Source organism: Centrocercus urophasianus, unplaced genomic scaffold (genome assembly GCF_019232065.1).
Source record: "Centrocercus urophasianus isolate 14NV4802_14NV808 unplaced genomic scaffold, USGS_Curo_1.0 seq_19, whole genome shotgun sequence".
Taxonomy (NCBI): Eukaryota; Metazoa; Chordata; class Aves; order Galliformes; family Phasianidae; genus Centrocercus; species Centrocercus urophasianus.
In genome coordinates, this window is record NW_024884744.1 from 13,885,162 (window position 1) to 13,904,141 (window position 18,980).

General features: G+C 35.3%; 1 protein-coding gene across 1 annotated transcript in view; it reads left to right on the forward strand.

Moving 5' to 3' along the window:
• Positions 1–18,980, forward strand: part of DNER (delta/notch like EGF repeat containing) — a 106,978-nt gene that overhangs the window by 41,150 nt on the left and 46,848 nt on the right. The window contains exons 3-4 of the mRNA XM_042820887.1: positions 8,335–8,429; positions 10,839–11,005. Of these exons, the coding sequence (XP_042676821.1) occupies positions 8,335–8,429; positions 10,839–11,005 (262 nt within the window). The remainder of the gene's footprint in view (positions 1–8,334; positions 8,430–10,838; positions 11,006–18,980) is intronic.

Consider the following 18,980-nt stretch of genomic DNA (forward strand, 5'->3'; position numbering starts at 1 on the left):
TAGATTCTGTAAGCTTTTCAAACAGATTCTTCACGGTTTGTGAGAATTGGGCGTTTTAATAATTGAAATTCACTTGTCTATGTCTTCTCTTACCTGAGAAATACATACAGCTTATCAATCACAAATGCATTAGTAATGCTAATAGCCATTACACGAAAATATCACAGAAATTACTTGTGTTTGTATGTTTTTAATTTGTTATAATGGGTCTTGTGTTTTTCACAGTATTTTTCACATAGTATGGTGATCTGTTCTTTGGAAGGGAGAGATACTTCTTCAGAAGAAACATTCCAGTTGCTAATTCAAGACGTTGTCTCTGCTCTTATATTAAACCAAAGGGAGAGCTGGTATGCCCAAGGGTCTGTGTTTCAAAGCCTCTTTGGTAGAAGTCTTAAGAGTAAAAAGTTCAGTGTTAAGCAGGAAAATACTACATTTCCTCGTAGCTTTAGAGGCTTTGCCAAGCTCGTTCATTACTTACACTCTCTTATAAGCAAAAAATAAAATAAAATGAAATAACTTTAGTTTTTTATAGCAAAAATCTACTCTTTTGATCTTGAGATTAGGAGGTGCTATTGCTTTTTGGTGTTTGTTTTTTTTTGTTGGTTTGTTTGATTGTCAGCTTTCCAGGTTGGCCTGGTTTTCGCTTTAATCTGATACCACAAGTGAACCAGAGCTTGTCAGACTCTTTTGTCTGTCTACTTAGAGAGAAATTTTGCCAGAATCTCATCATATGAATGTTCTCTCAGTCTTCCAAGGATGAATTTTCATGGAAGCTCTTTCAGGAAGTTTTGGGAACTCCTGAGAGAAATTAATCTAAGAGAGGCATGACGTATATTGGCAGTTGGACATTTTTTTTGCTAGGGACATACTTGGCAGTGTGTATTTGACCAGATGTTCCCAGTAAGACTTGCACCAGAAGACAACATGCAGATGTCTTTGGATACTGTAACATTTCTCTCACTGATCTTACTATAACAAATTAGTCTTTTCCTGATAAACAGGCTAAGGTCTATAAACACAGACCATAAAGAGAAAAATATTACACTGAAGATTTCTGAAATATAACAAGGGTTTATCTTTGTGCTCAGGTGTCAAAAGAGAGATCTTTCTTTCCTGCTTTGGGCAACTAAATTAATTGTTCCACTTGCAAGGCAGATAAAACTGGCAATCGAAACTTCCCCAGTCCAATGATCTTTTGTATTGCAGTGTAAAAAAGATAGATATTACTGAATAATAGGAAAAAAAAGAATGATCTCATTAATTCTAATCAAATAATAGATTCAACAAAGGTTTCTGCGTAAAAATCAACTGTTACAATAGCAGTGCCTCACTCCTATATATTACTTTCTCTTAATAGCTCTCAAATTGTTTTACAAAGGAAATCAGTAGTGTTATTCACATTTTGTACATGGAGATACTGAAGCACAGAGCAGTAGAGTGATTTGCCAGATACATGGCCAGGAATTAGAATGCTAACCACAGGAGTCCTACACTAACGTTTTATTTATACTCCAATGCTATTGCTATGATTCTGGGCTTTGGAACTAGTGATTAGAGCTACAATAAACTTGTAATTCTCTTTGCAATGTGGACAAACCTTGTTTTATATGGGTTTTTAGTCAGTACACTATATGTCTTTTAAATTAGTGTGGCTGGTCCAGGTGGAAGCTTCTAAAGCTCATGTACTGCAACAGATGGATATGCTTAAGGAATAATTCTCCTTGAAAGGGAGACCTTTGAATCTTGAGTGCATTCCCTGTTGCTAAAAGATCATCCATTTTTTTTGTTGTTGTTGAAATAGCCTATGGGTGCATCATTGTTTTGATGCAAAAATACATGGAGAAGAAGTTCCTCTGACTGACCTGACAGACTTTGGCTCGGTTTACATCGTAGCATCCTCTCCAATGACCTGAGCTTGTAATCTTCACTTCAAGATCTGTTGATGTGGATTTTTTTGCTTTATGAGCTTGTTTCCATGATGCTTATCTGTATTATTCAGAACAGCTTCACACACTACGGCGTAAAAATGACCATTCAAGGAAATAATATTGATTGAATGATTTATTGGAAGATTTTATGAATGTGGCCCCTCATTTTGGTGGTCAGCTTGAGACAAGAAGGCATCTGTTTAACATGATTAACCTGGTCATTTATCTGAGAGTGTAAGATAACCTACTAAGCTAGATAAGCATCTACCACTTGATGTAATATTAATAGTAGTAACCTGTGGCATGAATAAAAAAATTTATTGGTGTTACCGGAGGATTGCCGTATCAGAATCTTTGGTTAGTAGATCCTGCTGGCAGTGTGACTGCTGACTGCTCAAACCACTTTAGGTCAGATGAGCTGAGCTATACTCAAAAAATGCCTTTGACGGAATTTTTTTGGTAGATATGCAGACTTCCCTGTGTTAAATTTCAGTGCTACAATAGCTGGCAAGGCTTCTTCATTTGATACTGTTTTTGGACTCAGTCTGTCAGCCTTCTCTTGGTGCTCTTTAGAGAGGCACTCCTACTCTAAACACTTCTGCTTTCCTCTCCCACTGCTGAGATATGTTAGATGTAAGCCTTCATTTTCTTTCTGTTCTGGTTTTCTTTCAAGCATCGTCCCATATGAAACTCTCGAGGGTAGAGGCAAATATACTTGTGGGGTTTAAACTAAATGACACCAGCTTTTTAGAAGCAGTAGTTTTTCCATGCAGCTGGATAAGGGGACTGCTTTTCTTTTACAAATCTGTCCTGAATGGGATTTCTGTGCCAGAATGATCATGGCTTATTTATTGGCATTTTGACTAAAAGAAGATAGTAACTGATCTCCCATTTCACATGCTATTGCATTGGGTTTTCTTTTCCTGTGACTTCTCTTTGTAATTCTCTGCAGACAGCAGTTCTGGATCTTTTAGTCAACATCATACCTGTTTTAAATTCTCTGTAGTATTTTTCTCTTGCATAAAGAAAGCTGACAAATGTTTCACATTTTTTAGAAAGTAAAAGATACTTCTCATCACCATTAAAGAAATTAAAGAATCAAAGAAAAGAAGAAATTGTGCAGGCCTTATCTTGATAGAAATTTCATTACATGTTTAGAAAGGGCAAAACTGTAATTTCTGAAACTTACTTTATTGAATTTAAAGTTAATATGCAATCATTTGGAAGAAGATTTCAAAAAGCATTTGCGAGAGCATTCTTCATACCTCATTCATCTCCTCTGTTTCTGTGCTACTGAAGAGGAAAGGCCATCTTTCTTAATGACCATGTGAACTTTCATGGGAGGCCACCCGAGTGCAGTCTTATTTTTCTCAAAGGACCAGTTTTCTTACTCTTTCTATTAACCTAATGTCTTTTCAAATCTGTTTAAAATTTTAAGCACAGACCTTACCTTTTTTTTCTTTCCTTTTAAGTACTACTTCTTAGAATGACTTAGGTTGGAAAGGTCCTTAAAGATAATCTAGTTCCAGCCCCCAAAGAGTCTTGACTTTTCTATAAGATTATATTCCTCTCTTTTATTTAGTTTCAGACAAATGTGGGTAATAATGTGTGCATTCATGTATTCTGTTTAATTCCTGACCAATCTTCCCAACTTTGGCTTCATGGCTATGCAGATTTCCTTGTTCATGCATTAGGAGAGAAAACTGGAGAAAGGTTTCAGAGACAGAAAAACAGAGAACCATCAGAGATCACAGAGGAGGAAAGTGTAGCTTAAAAATATACTAGTGTGTGCATGAGTTTGCTTATTTGAGTAACGTTTGGCTATGTTTCTATTAAAAAAAAATCACTCCTAGAATGTTGGAATGGAGTTCTGTATATGCTGTGGTGTCACTGAAATGGCAGTGGCAATTACAAGAAAGAGATAGCAACCAACTGCCTTATGAGATGATTTTTTTTTCTCACAGAATCACAGCCTAGAAGACCTTGCAAGAGAACTCTGGAGATTGTCCAGTCCATCTCTCTTGCTCAAAGCAAGGCAGCTAGAAGTTCTGAGGTTGCTCAGAAGTGTTCAGTCAAGGCTTGAATATCTCCACGGTTGAAGAGTCCTCAGTGTACCTGGCCAAAATGTTCCAGTGTTTGGAAGTGTTTGTTAGTATTCAGAAACATTCATTATTATCTTGTTAGTAGAGTAGTGAAGAACTGCTGAGGCTAATGGGAATTTGGTGATTCCGCTTCCAGACTATTATATCGTAGGAAGGTATGGAGTGCTTTGTAAGAAGTAAAATATTTTTGCAATCCTTTAAACTTGAAGGGTTATGATATCAAACAAATGGACACATAATGCTGTAGCATTGTGACTGTATTTTGCACTGTTGAGGATTAGCCTGTCAGTGTGCTTAAGGCTTTGTAGAAATACAACTGTCTGTGTGGTCAGCCATCCAAGAAATGTGCAAGGAAACTTCATTTCAACAAATATCTTCAGAGAACTACTTTCAGTAGTGCTAGACAGCATATATGTATTCTAGCATAAATGTAGACTTAGAGTCTCTGTGTTTCTTAGCCTCATCAAGCTGAAGGCTAATATGCTTAATCTACCAAGGTAATAAAAGCACACATGCAAAAATACTTCCCTGGGATCTGTCTGTGTTGCAGGACTTGTAGAATGGTGTGTGTATTTCTTTCTATATATTAGTGTATGTGGCAGAAGAATATCTGCACAATTCACACTGTGTAATATTTTCAGAAAAGATCTAATATGGAAAAGCAGAGTCTGTTTAACTCTTCCTAGGTACTGCAGCTGATATTCTTTTCAGTCTCATCAACACTGATGTTCTGGCTTGGTTAAGTAATCTTTCAGCCAAGTCACTGTTTTTTTTTTTTAAATTCCAGCTGGAAGTTGTAGGGACAGATCCTCTTCAGGAGATTTCACTCTTGTTTTCTCAAATGATTCTCTTCTTTTTGTCATAGAAAGACTCAAGATGTTAATGCTGTTAGCATCTTTGAAACAAAAATATGGATTTTATGTATTAAGTTCTCTGCTTGAAAGAAATCCACCAGTAATGTAATTTAGATACAAATTTACAGAATATAATACAAAAAGAGGAATACTATATTTCATGTCAACAGTTCAAAAATTCCCAAACTCTAAGTAATATGTTGAGGAGCATAAAATCTTCAGAATAGTCTGTGCTGATGTGTGAGATTATCTTCGTAAGCAGCTCCTAAGCATGCTCAGGCTCTGGCAGGTGCATCAAAATTTTGTTTTCTTTAGCAACTATTTTTAAAATAGCTGCATCATTTGTATTGTATCTGTGGTTTGTTCCCTGAGGAACTTCCTTGCTGGCTTAAAGGTTCTGTGCTACTTAGTGCAGCAGGGGAATTTTGGAAGACTTTGATCTCATTGCCAACATATGATTTTTTTATTTTTTTTTTCCACAGATTATTTTTAAATGACTTCAAGTGTTTGACACTGTTTGTGTTTTTGACTTTAGCCATTTCACTTTTAAATTTAAAGAGCAATTGGAATAGTAAGGCAGGGTTTATCATGGACTCTTTATTTTACATTTTGAAAATAATTTCATTATGTTTTCCTGAGTTCTGTTTTAAATTTCCTACTGTTTTTTTTTTTTTTTTTCTTAGAGTGAGACCCACAGGTTGTTTTCATCTTCTGACTGCCCTGCATTATTGTAATGTACTTGTCTTCTTTGTCCTTATTTTTCAGCCTTTCAGTTCTTAGGAGTTCTCTTCAGAAAGGAGATACACATGCTTAAAAATCGTTATACAAGCTTCCCAGAGCTATGGAAAAGCTATGTGATTTATTTGCTAAATTAGATGTCAGAGCTGTCATTTTTGTCTCTGTAGTATTTGTCTCAAATAGGGTAGTGCTGGCACCGTTTCTGTTCCTCATGGATGCTGCTGTTTCTTCTTGTATGTTTTGTCTGATCCAAGTACCATTTTTTGTAATAGAAAAAAAGTGAAGTTTCAGCTGCTGTGAAATTCTGTTATTTCACATCCTACTGGTTTAGATAAATATTTTAGGAGGTTCTTAGTCCATGAAATCAAGGCCAGTTATAAATGGTGTTCCTTCTTGGAGATGGAAATCAAACATTACAAATCATCTTATCAGAGGAGTCAAACATGCATTTTGTTTTTCGCTTTTCTTGGTTACCAAAGAATATTTCCTGCTTGTGTTTTTTATGCTGAACAGTCCTTACTTCTGAAAGCTTTGAAAATTTTTTTGAACTATTGCGGATTTTCACAGGGTTAATTGCTCGTTATGCAGCCACTCTTGCTTCATGAGCTTTTTTGTCCTTAAGTTTCCAAGAGTTGTATACTGTTTACTTCCAAGCTTCTAATATAGAATAGTAAGGTAAAGGAGATGCTTAAATTATTTTTGTTTTCCTGCTTGTGATCTAAGGTAGTAGATACAAGACATTCTGAAAATATATTCTAACACTGAATATGTTGTTACATGCACTTGTAAGAGTATGAGAATAAAGACTTCGATACACTGAGACATACAGATTCTCAAAGAAAAAAATATTATGAATGTGGGAAAGTATATAAAAAGAGTGTTAGCCAAACTCATTTTAATTTCATCAAGTTTTGAACATCAGCTTAATAATTTTGACTTCCAGTTTTAATAGGTATATTATCTTTTTTCTTTTTGGTGAGTTTCTTAAAAAAAAATTGCATTTATTTTTATTTTCATAAGTTACATGTTTATTTTCATAAACTGCATACATATTATATGTGCAAGATAATTCAGCAATGAAGAAATGAGTTGAGTAATCATGCACATTTTTGGGGAGATGTGAATACAGAGAATTTTTCTTGTCTGAGTCAAAGTCAACTCTGAGTCCCTTAACAGTTATTTTTTGTATCATATTCTGGACTTTTGTTTTTTGTATTTTCACAGATATTCCATGGTAGCATTTAACATGTGAATTATAAATAAAATTATAAGTTAGATTCTGATTTTTCAGTAATGAATGATTAATTCATGGCAGTGTGTCAGGCATCTGTTTTCACTTTGTCAGTATGGCTAACATGAAAAGGTTGCACACACATTCCAGATGATTGAAATAATAATGTTGCAAAATCTGCTTAACCTTAATTTTAAGGTGACATTGTTTTTTTTTTTTTTCACTAGGGTGATATTTCATAGGTAAGCTGTTGATGAACTACTTAATAAAAACTACACATATTGTAAGCGATAGGAAAAAAAAAATTATGCCATATAAATTATTACTTATATGAAATGAAGATGTCATTGAAAATAGTAATGGTTTTCAAACTACCCTAATAAATTATTATTCTACAATGATGTGGATCTGTTGGAGAGGATCCAGAGGAAGCCACCTCTGCTATGAAGACAGACTGAGGGAGCTTGTGTTGTTCAGCCTGGAGATGAAAAGGCTGTGGGGAGACCTCATTGCAGCCTTCAGTACTCAAGGGAGCTTATCAACTGGAGAGACTGACTTCTTATGTGATCTGGTATTGATAGGACAAGGGGGAACGGTTTTAAATTAAAGGAGGGGAGATAAGGTTAGATATTACGAAGAAATTCTTTATTCGGAGTGAATGAGGCCGTGGTGCAGGCTGCGCAGAGAGGTTATGAAGGCCCCATGCCTGGGGGTGTTCAAGGCCAGGTTGGGTGGGCCCTGGGCAGTCTGCTCAGAGGGGAGCAACCAGCCAACGATGGTGAGGTTGGAACTAGATGATTGCTAAGGTCCCATCCATCCCAAGCCATTGTATGATTCTTTGTTGTATGGCATTCTGTATTGTTTCTTGCTCTAGTTCACAATTTCCATACCAGCTGATTATCAGACTAGGCAAATCAGTTCCTAGCTCTCAGCTGTGTTTGTGATTTTTCTCCGTTGGAAAACATTTCATTAGTTGAAACAACTTGTGCTTGGAAAGAGTAGTTTTAGGCCTTGTTTGAGCAATGCAGAGAATATGTTTAAAAGTAATCTGAGTTTGAAAAAAAAAAAAAAAAAACACCCAACAGATTTCCATATAGTAAAAAGACAGTACCAGTGACTGCTGTTATAAATCCTCAAAAATCTCTTGCTAGTGATGCAACATTTATGGAAGTAGCAAATCTTAGAGCTTTAGTTAGTAACTCACAAGACTAGAAGCCCATCCATCTTTTCAAATTATATGGTCACTTTTAAAGGAAGATACCTTTAGAAGTCCATGCATGACCATGTGCAGGAAAGTTTTGTTAAAATGGAAAGGATGTTTATATGAATTTTCATATTGTTTAATGACAGCATAAATACTTCAGTAAGTGTTTTGATCCATTATTAAAAGATGATTACTGTATTATTAGTGCTATTAAAAAAAAATCATCTTTTGTTGTATTTTGTGCTTCAGTATTAAATAAAACTAATTTTATTTTCAGATACTTCCAGATGTGGCTTGTGGAAATGCCAGTTCCAATACCTCTGCTGGAGGCCGTCTTGTCTCCTTTGAAGTTCCACAGAATACATCAATAAAGTAAAAATATTTCTTATGGAATATAAAAGCATTTTTCTTTTAATTTGCCTGGGTATTTTAGAAAACTGCTTTTCAGATACACAGGTTTGTCAAATGGTTAAAAGTACATGAAATAACTTCAGAAAGCCTTCATGTATCTAGCACTGCTGTGACAGCTCTTTGCTTGGTGTAACTTCTCCCACATACTTAATGTTTCAGAAGATGTAAGCATGTAAGCCGACTCTGAATGCACTAGGAATCAGGGCAAATATTCTGAAGATGTCAGTTTTGAAAAGATGTGTTTCCTTTCTCCTTCGTGCAGTGAACACTTTTTTTCCCTTTAGTATAAGATTCACTTGTTGGTGGAAAGTAGTTATTGATTAAATAATTACACTTATTTTATCATTTATATTTAATTTCTGGAATATTGCTTTGGGTGTTGTCAATCAGCTGAAATCTTTGATGTGAATGTCTTGCAAACCAATTCCAATTTTAGAAAATTGGAATTTACTCTGTTAAACACGTTCGAACTGATAGTTTTTCAATAAAAGGGTTGCTTTGTAACTTTTAATTATCAGAACCTGGCTTCCTAGAAAGATCTGATTCTGTCAGCTGGTATGAGGCATTTCCTATTGAAAACTCGTTTTCACATAAAAATCTGCCAACACAGTTCTCTGGCTCACAGCTTTACTGCAATTTTAGGCTCACATTTTCCCAAAATAGCCTACTTTTCTCATACTGTCATCTTATCTTTCAGAATGCCAGCTTTCAGTTAAAAAAGGCCTTGCTCACTGGAAAAAAACAAACTGCTGCAAGCAGACAAGCTGCAGACAGTTTGAAGCTGTAACTGTTAAACGTGGGAGCTGTCCTATGCTTCCCACGGGACTTTGAATCGTTCTCATTCATGAGAAGCTTAAGTAGGGAGCAGATCTGTGAATGTGTGTGTTTTGTTTTTTTAAATCAGGAATAAGCTGACATTTGTAGATTCTACGGCTGTATTTAAGACCCGTGATGGAATGTCCTCATTATAAATGAGTTTGTGGAGTGCGCAGTGTTGCTTTTTGTCATTTTCATACTATCTACCTTTAGTAGCTTTTTATTTTGGTTGATTAATGCAAGCTGATATCTATCTTCATTCCATTGTATTTCCTTTGTTGAAGACCTGAATAACATTTCTGGTTCAATGGCTGAATACATAAACAACAAAAAAATTCCGTTCAGTGATTTTCTTTTCTTCTGATTGTTATGGGTGACCTAAATGGTTGCTGTCATATTAACAGAAGTTGTTACTGAAAATGAGGCATTGAGCTCTGGGAGTAGTGATGGGGTTTTATGTTAAAGTTGACCCAAAATACTGACAAAAATTTACTTATCTGATATGGTCACAGTATTTTATCAACTCATGTCAAGTACAATGAGAAAACTTTACATTTCTTGTAAAATAAATAAATAAATGGATGTATATGTATATAAAATATTTTTATATACATTTATAAAAAAGGGAGACACCACACTGTGCTTTTGTAGAATTGAGACACTTTTAGCAGAAGAAATTGTGCAACAGAGTGTCTACCCCTTGTATCTGGGGGCTTCTTTTCAGTAAGACAGAATTAGCAGTGTTTCAGCAGTAGGATGGTTATGAGTTATGATTGAACTTTGGAAGGATTGGACATACTCAATGGTGATCCGTTTAGGTGAAATTAATGCAAATTTTTTGGGATCTTGCCAGAAATACTATAGATAGGTTTTTATTTTTTCTTTATTGAAATTAGTGGAAAAAAGTATCCTAAGAGGAAAGCGACACCAATATAGATATAGTGCTCCCTAGTGGATCTGACAGTGCATAAACAGTTGTATATGCTTATTCAACCCATCAATATTCAGGAAGGCACCATGAACTCAGTGACCTTGAGAGCATTACACAACTCATTTGATTTACAAGAATAAACAGTTCCAAACCTTCGATCTGGTGTAGCAAATGAAAGAGGATTTCTACCAGCATCCCCTGTATTGAATGAATGTTGAATGTTCTTCAGTAGGTAGGAGGGTTGGATGTGTTTCGGTTGCAGAAAATGATAGCATTCTAGCTGTAGAGCTACTATTTAAAAAGATATAAATACAAATAGTGAACAAGGCTACTGTTGGGTAGCGTTTTATATAAAACTGTTATTGAACTCCAAGTTGCTGTCCTTCAGTATGAGAAATTGAGACTCTGTATGATTAAATCTGCTTAGGTATACCATTATACAGATGTTACTGTTAAAAATATTTTAAATTTGGTGGAAGTGATGAAAATCTTCAGACCTTTTCATGATTCCATATTCACCATATTTAAGTATTCCTTCTCTGATAATAAGCTTTTTGTTCTGATATACTTTAAGACCAATTTCCCCCACTATATGTAAATATTCTTGTCGTTTATTTTCTTAGAATAAGACAAGATGCTACTGCTTCGCTTATCCTACTATGGAAGGTGACAACTGCTGGATTTAAGCAGTGTTCGCTCATTGATGGCAGAAGTGTCACTCTTCTCCAGGCACTGGGTGGACTTGTACTTTCTGAAGAAATGCTTGCGTTAGGAAACAACTACTTTATTGGTGAGTAACAAGATGACTCTGTTTATCACCTTTAGGTGACACTTGGTACCTTACCCAACATTCAGAGAAACAAAGAGGTAATTCTCTTGATTTATGTACTGCTGAAAAATTCAGACTTGATAGACAGATAGACTAGACAGACAAGATAGACTTGACCATGTTTTAGATGTTAATTCATTCAAAGTAGATGTGGGTCGCACTAAATTCCTACACAAGTGGCGTGGTTCAGTTTAAATTGAGATGGTGATTTTTGCCTGCCAGTTTCAGATGACGGAAGGTATTTTTGGTGTTCTATTTTAATCATCTACGAAGTTTTTAGTAAAAGCTCAAGTAAGTCCAAATGTTCAAGTTAAGTTTCTGTCAAATACTATGTCATGAGATATGTTGTGAGGAAGCTTAAGCCTATATATACATATAAGCCTATATATACACATATATACATACAATAAGAAATGCAATAGATCTGGTCTTCTGACGGCATTTATTTGCACCAAGTTAGTCTTCAAGTTTTGTCTTTGTAAATATGACACCTTAAATATGCTGTATGTTTTCTTGGGCAGTTAAATGTTAAATATCTTTGTGGAAGTCACAGAATGAAAATAGGCTGGCATGTTGTTTTTTAGTGCATGGCAAACAATACTGATTTAAATGCATTCTTTATGGTAGACGTAATAAATTTAAATAAAGTGAGCTTTCTGGGTTTATAGTTTATTGTACCAATGACATGAAGCCAAGATGATTGCAGTACCAGCCTTCATTGTGATCCTGAACTTCTTTACATCTTAAAATGAACTTATCATGCTGATAAATGTAAAATAAAAAGCATCCTGATGCAGAAATACTGGGCTGAATTTATATCCAATGCAGAGAGAAAACCAAATGTAGAAGTAGTGCTATGATTTCTCTTTTGAGTTGTCTCTTCGCAAAGGTATTACATGAGGGTTGTTAATGTAATCATTTAATTACCATCAGGCGTGGTTTCTTTTAGCGATAGTTATTCCTTCAAATAATTTTCTAGTTCCTTATATTTTTATTGTTACTTCCTTCCTTACAATGTGTTTAATTTTAGCTTTTATTTTATGGTTTAGTTTTGAATTAATTTATATTAAAAATCTCCTTGTTTGTTTTTCTTAGGAAAAAAAATTGCTTTTGCTTTGTGGTAGTTAATATATGGTAAAAATAAGTAAAAGCTTGCTGAAGACAGGATGCATCATGAGTTTCCTACACTGGCAGGGTCATGAAGGTTAATGTCTATCTTGGTCAATAAGCTGGCAGATAGAGGGCCCAAGTTGCTCAGTGAAAGTTCAGTTGGGCTATACTAAGTACTTTATTGATGTAAACACCTACACTGAATATTGTCTTATTCTTCCATACAGTTTGCCTTGTCCTACTTTTCCTTGTGTAGGTGTCCTTCTGTCACAAGGGTTTTTACTTTGAGTTGTTAACTGTACGCAAGTTAAAAAGACACCTTTTCCTTGATGGGTATAAAACCAAATTCAGTTCATAAGCAGGAACATCAGTACGTTTTTACCTCAGGCAGTACAAGTTTTCTCAGGCCTCTTATTTTACTTCTACCCACTTTTTGTTATTTCTTAACCTTTGCTTCTGATTTTCTTGTAGATTTTTCTAGTCATTGTGATGTTGTTTAACTTACATAAAGAAGATTAATCACAGATGTGTATGCAGAACAGCAGGGAGTCTCTACTGACAGTGATTCGTTCATGAATGGGCACATCTGAGTGTTTAGTAAAGGGCAGATAAACTGCATTTGAATTTTTATAAATCTTATTTAAATTTTTTTGCAAATGGATGAATTGCCTATAGTGCTCTTGATAGAAAATGAAAATAAAACGTTTCATGTGCATATCTATCTTCTAGTTCTGAAGTGTTGTGACTCTCCTCCATGATACAATCTCACAGTGAGATACGTTGTCAGTTTTCTGGGCTAGATTATTTTATGTGGCCTTAGCCTAGTTATAACTTTCCCCAGAATAATTTCCTTTTATTAAAACACTTCAGCAGAAAAAAAATGGAATACGAAAATGGACCTGAAATCAGATTTTTTTAATTTTAAAAGTATTTGTGACCCATCAGTATTTATTGTAGAACAGAGAAAATACTATCCTATGGATTTTCTTCATAACTGTATTGAAATATTCTGCTTACGTTCCATCACTAATTCTCATCCAATAAAGTTCTCTTCTTGGATGTAAATCGTACAAAATGGTGATTTTATAAAACAAACATCAGTAATTTAGCATGCACTTAAGTCAATGATACTTAGGAAAGAAAATCGGAAGGGCCTCAAGGTACTGTAGGGTGCTGCACGCATAGTAGTGCTTCCATGTATTTCCTTTACATACCTTTTTTTCAATCTTTTTTTGTCCAAACAATTTTATTTTTTTTTAGGGACTCATCTGTTAATTGGTAAATTCCGTTCAATTCTCTTTGACCTTTAAAAAAAAAAAAAAGTTAATTAGAACTGTAAGAGAAAAAAGGGCACCGTCTGAGAGAGTAATGTAGCATTTTCATCTTCTGCCTACAACTCACCTGAGTCACTTCCTCGTGGGTTGTCTCCAACTTTGTTACCCAGTTTGACACTGCAGATTTCTCTTCCAAATCTTCCTGAATATGATGTTTATGTCAAAGATTAAGCATTTTTGGAAATTTTATTTGTTGTGTGTTACTTAAGGTAACTAATTATAAAAGCAGTATTAAAGTAGTGTAGACAAGATTGAAAAGAACTTAATGTTGGAAATAATGTACTGATTTTTTGATCTTTTTTTTCTTTTTTTATTAAAAAATGCTTTAATCAACTAATGTAAAAAACAAAAAACAAACAAACAATGCAATCTACCGTGACAAAAGTAACCAGTAGTAAAGATCACGTGGACCGTTGATCTCTGCCCAACTGTTTGCAAGAAAAATGCTTCGTTTGATGATGTGAGAACTAAAAAGTTTTTTTCTCCCAAATTCAGGAACTTAAAGAAAAAAAAAACAACAAAAGCATGTCATTAAAGGCGTTCTGTATTCTCTGGATAGCAGGTTTTTTTAATATCTGCAACCCAAATATCTGTTCTGTAAAGTGGAATGCTAGGAATGAGGTTGAAATTTGCAAAAGAAATAGGAAGTGGAAGTGGAAATTGATCATCTTTTTAAATAAGAGGTGTTGACAAAGGGATCAGAGTGTAAGCATGGTAATTCATGGAAAGTCTGCCTTTCACATCAGTGTAGTTACAACTTCACACTATTTGTCCCAGTGTTCTTTGAAGTTAATGAGCTATTCCTGATAAACTATTATCATATTTACAAAACATCTCATCATTATTGCTTTTAATTCATTCTCTTTGTACTAGAATATAAGAAAACAGCTAGTTGCAAAACTTCGTCTCGTTACAACTGTGCACCTATTATTTCTGGTGAATTATTGCAAAAAATAACTTGAAATCAGATTGAATGCATTTTTATGAGTCTGAAAAAGAGAGACGAGTGCTGTGATGCACTGTCAGTCTGCGTATGGGTGTTTCAGACTGAAGTTCTGCTGGTTATGAGTAGGTTACAGTGAACTGAAAGTGCTGCTTGCTATATATTTGGGAGGAATCTGATACACCCAACATTGTGCTATTTTCTCTTACAGGAAACAATGCCCTACATCTGGGAACACCTACAGGAACATGCATAATTTCTTTTATTCAAGTTTGTTGCAAGTCTGTAAGATTTACTAATCTGCCAGTATTGTATCTCTCTTGAGAAAATAATGCACTGAAAAAATAGAAAAGCCCTTTTTAAAGGGTGTTGAAGGACGTTTTCAGCTTCTACAGCAACTCTGTCACAAATATTCTATAATTTGTTACATGCATCTTATTTATCCAAACTCACAATCATCCTCTAATTGGAAACATTTATTCTGGAAATGCAATCTGCTATTCAGACTGGGCAAAAGCAAAACCAACATAATAAAAGTATTAACATCTTTGTTCTTTTGATGCTGAGATATTTAGAATTTTTTCAGTCACCATACACATCTGTTTCTTACATACTCAGTTAGTTTACTCTGGCACTGGATTCATTTACCTGCTCATTAAGGGAGTGCTTCTACACTTCATGACCAAAGGCACTGTGAGCCTCACATCCACAGGTGCCTGCTGCAGTTTTGCACAGCTTCCAGTTTATCTTGTAGACTGCTACAGGTATACTTGCAGTGGCATGCAGTAAGCAAATGTCTGTGTGTTCGTGATTATTACGATATTGCTTTGTCAGTGCTGACAAAGAGTCAGCTTCTCATCAACTTCTGTGATAAAATGTTGAACAGACTGCTTTTCTGCCTAGACGTGCCTGGTGCTGAACTGCAGTGATGGGACATGCTTCAGAAAAATAGCAAAGCAAAGTCATACACATGGTGTTTGTATTTAGTCTCTGTGTCCTCGTAAGTAAAACACCAGAATAGTTTGTGAAACTGTATTGTTTAAATCATTTTTAAAAAAAGCTTGTGAACAACTTCATTTGCTGTGTGACTTCTGTTTTGCTTAGCACTTTAATGATGCAGCATAAAAGCAACTCTCTTTCGCAGGATATTGCTAGGTTAGCTTTTCCTTTAATTGTTTATAAAAGGAGGAAGAAGTTTATTAGCAAAACTGCTATTTCTCCAATAAATGTTATGGGCAATAAAGCAGAAGATTTAGCTTTTACTATGAACGGAAAGAACATATTTTTAACTGAATTAAAAATAAATTCTCCAGCAAAATCTTTAAATTATAATGCTTATTTTAATCTCTTATTTTTATTGCAGAGAAGAAAATTGGTGTGTAATCTTCTGCAAGGTGCCAAGCCTTTTGGATCAATACAATTTAACCACCTGGCTTGAGCTATTACTATAAAGTGTTTTAAAAATTTGTCCTTGCACAAACACACTTGGAAATGGATCCTTTAGCATCTGTATGTTGTGGTGAAGAACACTGATATGTTTCAAATAATAGCACCTATCAGACTGCTTGCTTAAATTCAACAGCGCTTTTTAAAACCTTTCTTTGAGAGGAAAATTAATGCCTGTATCCTCAAGCAGAAGCAATCTGGCGCATTTTAAAAAGTGTGGGATCCACACATACATATGTGCAGAGGTGACAGTGTTTTGCAATCCAAAAGGCTGTTCTTCCTCTCTTATACAGTAGAGTCCTATCTCTAATATTTTTGCACTAGTGAAAAATGAGCCCATTTTACATGGCCATTATGTGCTCTCTTGATGCTCTGTAGTTCATTTTGTTGATCTCCTTGCAACATCTCATCATACATAACAAATGGTCACCACTAAAATAACTGCAGGTATGCCAGATGGCCAGAATGAAATTTAATGTATGAAATAATTTATTAAAATAAATAACCTAAAGGCATATTCTGAAAAAAAGTCTTAAGTTTTTCAGGTTTCTGTCTTGCTGTGGAGTTTCGATTTAGGAAGCAAATTTTAATTCTGACCTTATGGATGGAGTGTTTCGTGCCATCGTGTTTAAAACAAGCATCTCTTTCCACTGAGAGAAAACAGTTTGCTGCATTTATTTACTATGGCAAATTGAAATAGGGCAGATTTATTTCATATTAGGAAATGTGTGAATTGAGTGCACAGAAGGCTATGACTTACGTTTTAAAAAGTCACCATGTGTCAGCTGAGCATCTCTGTGAGCTCCTTGCCCAGGGTGTACATGTGCAGTCATTTGACTTAACCCTCCTTCACTCTGAACTAAATTAAATCACTTTTCATTGCCCTGCACATACCTCTGCTGCCTTGTTGACGTCTCTGTGCCGCTCAGCACTGTGCAGCAACCTGTGCTGGTTACTTGCATGCAAGTCAGCCTTTCCAGTGGGGGAATTTGGAGACAACTGCTCCAGTTAATGGGATTTTCATTTTCATGCTTGCAATTTGCCTGGAATGGCCCTATTGCAGGCAGTATTGAGCACTGTGCATAGCTGTGAACGTTTCCCTGAGGGTCTGGGCATAAGAGCTAATCTGGCAGAGAATGGCCTTTTGATAAACAAGGGCAGTAGAAGTAATGGGAACAGCGCAAATGGATTGATGATGGCTAATCTCAAAGACTTTTTCAAAGGATGGCCTAATAAGGGAAAATGCTAAGCATCCAGCTGTAATAAAAAAAACCTTCTGGAAAACGCTATTCTGCTATATAAAAAGGATGTTTTTTATAAATGTAACGAAGATCAATATCCTGCCCTGTTCTTCATGATCAAGTTATATGTGCCTTGTGTCGAACTTATGTAGGTACAAACATTTGATTATTCCCTTTTTTTTTTTTTTGATACATTGTTATGTTTTAAATTAACAACTAAATAACTTTTGCTCTTTAGCTCACACCTGCTGTGACCAGTTCACTGTGGAGATATTTACCTTCAGCTGATCACGTGGTTCTTGGCACTGTGAGATCTCAGATGAATTACTTAACCTGATCTGTAAAATGAGGATACTAATGAGTAATTTAAAAGAGAAAGTGAGGCACATTTTAATAAAGCTTGTGACATGCTTTGAGATCTTCAGCTAGTAGTGTAGCATACTGCACAGTGTATTTAAGTATAGAGTAGCCACTCTACTATTTTTGAGTCAGTCACTACAGATATTTCCTAGCTAATTTTGCCACCCACATGTTCTACCTCAGCTGCTCTTCCCACAGTCCCAGTGATGCCATTTGCATTCTATTGCTCTTATTGCTTCTGCAAGGTGTGGTATCAGAAATTCTGGTGGTCTGTGTTAGTGCCCAGAATAGTCCATTGCCAGCTTAGCAGCACTTCAGAGATACTGATAAATAAGCACAGTGGGGAAAATGTGATATAGGAAATCTATGAGTAGATCAGCCTTGTCACCCTTACGCTGTTCTTTCACGATTGTCTTGGACAGTAAACAGCAGACTCCTTGAAGGTGTGGTAGGTCACACTCTAAGCTACTGTCACATCTCTTTAGTAAGCTGTATGCAAACACTTTCCTAAGTACGCTCTTGCTAGCTAACTATTTCATAATCCCATCATAGGTTTTAGTCCAGTCAGATTATCAATTGTTAACTAATTGTTTAGCAACAGTGACATTTTGAAATTGTTCTTTGTTATAGAGAAGAATCAATCTGCCTAGGGATTTTTGTATGCTAACTATACCCAACTAATTTGCTCAGTTAATAAATCTGTTTTGAATGTCAATCCTGCAAAACTCATTTCCAACTTGAAAGTCAGGTTGTGTGTTCCCAAAGTTTTGATAGCAATTTTCTTATACCCCAGTTTTGCTTTGTGTTGTACCTATGTATGCCTATTATGGTAAATCTGCTTCCTATGGCTGTGCAGAAGCGTTACTGAGAATATAACCTGACCAGCATAAAGCTTATCTCTGTCACTGTAATGGTCATTGTCTGAGAACAGAGTAAATGTTTGATTTTCAGAATCTAGGGTGACTTTTCAGTGTTTGTGGTGAAGGAAGAAAGCATTTTCAAACAGAGTGTGACTGTGATATTAATGGGTGTAAAGGGCTGAGGGGAGCAGTGAGTTTTGCAATCCCTTATTTAAAATTAAAAAAAACAACAATAACAACAACAAAAAAAAACTCCAAAACTTTTAAAATTGCTGTTTCATGTGACATTTGCAAAAAAAAATAATCTGAAATGGATCTTTGACTGATTCTTGCTAAAGCTTATTTATCACGATAGGAATGAAATATGGTGATATATTCCATTCAAAAGCAGTAGCTGACCAAGGCATTTGTGACAAAAGACAGTAAGTGTACTGATTTGTATAGAGGTTGGGAGCTTAGATTAATTGTATCACTTATAAATACCTGTATTTGTGGGCAAAGTAGCAGTTCTGTTATCACAGCTGTATATTTGAGTCTCTTGGTGCTACGTTACCTAGCAGTATTCTTAGAGAATGATCTCAGATGTTCTGTCCAAGCATCCTATGATACTGATGTCCCAGAAATACTGCATCAAAGATTATG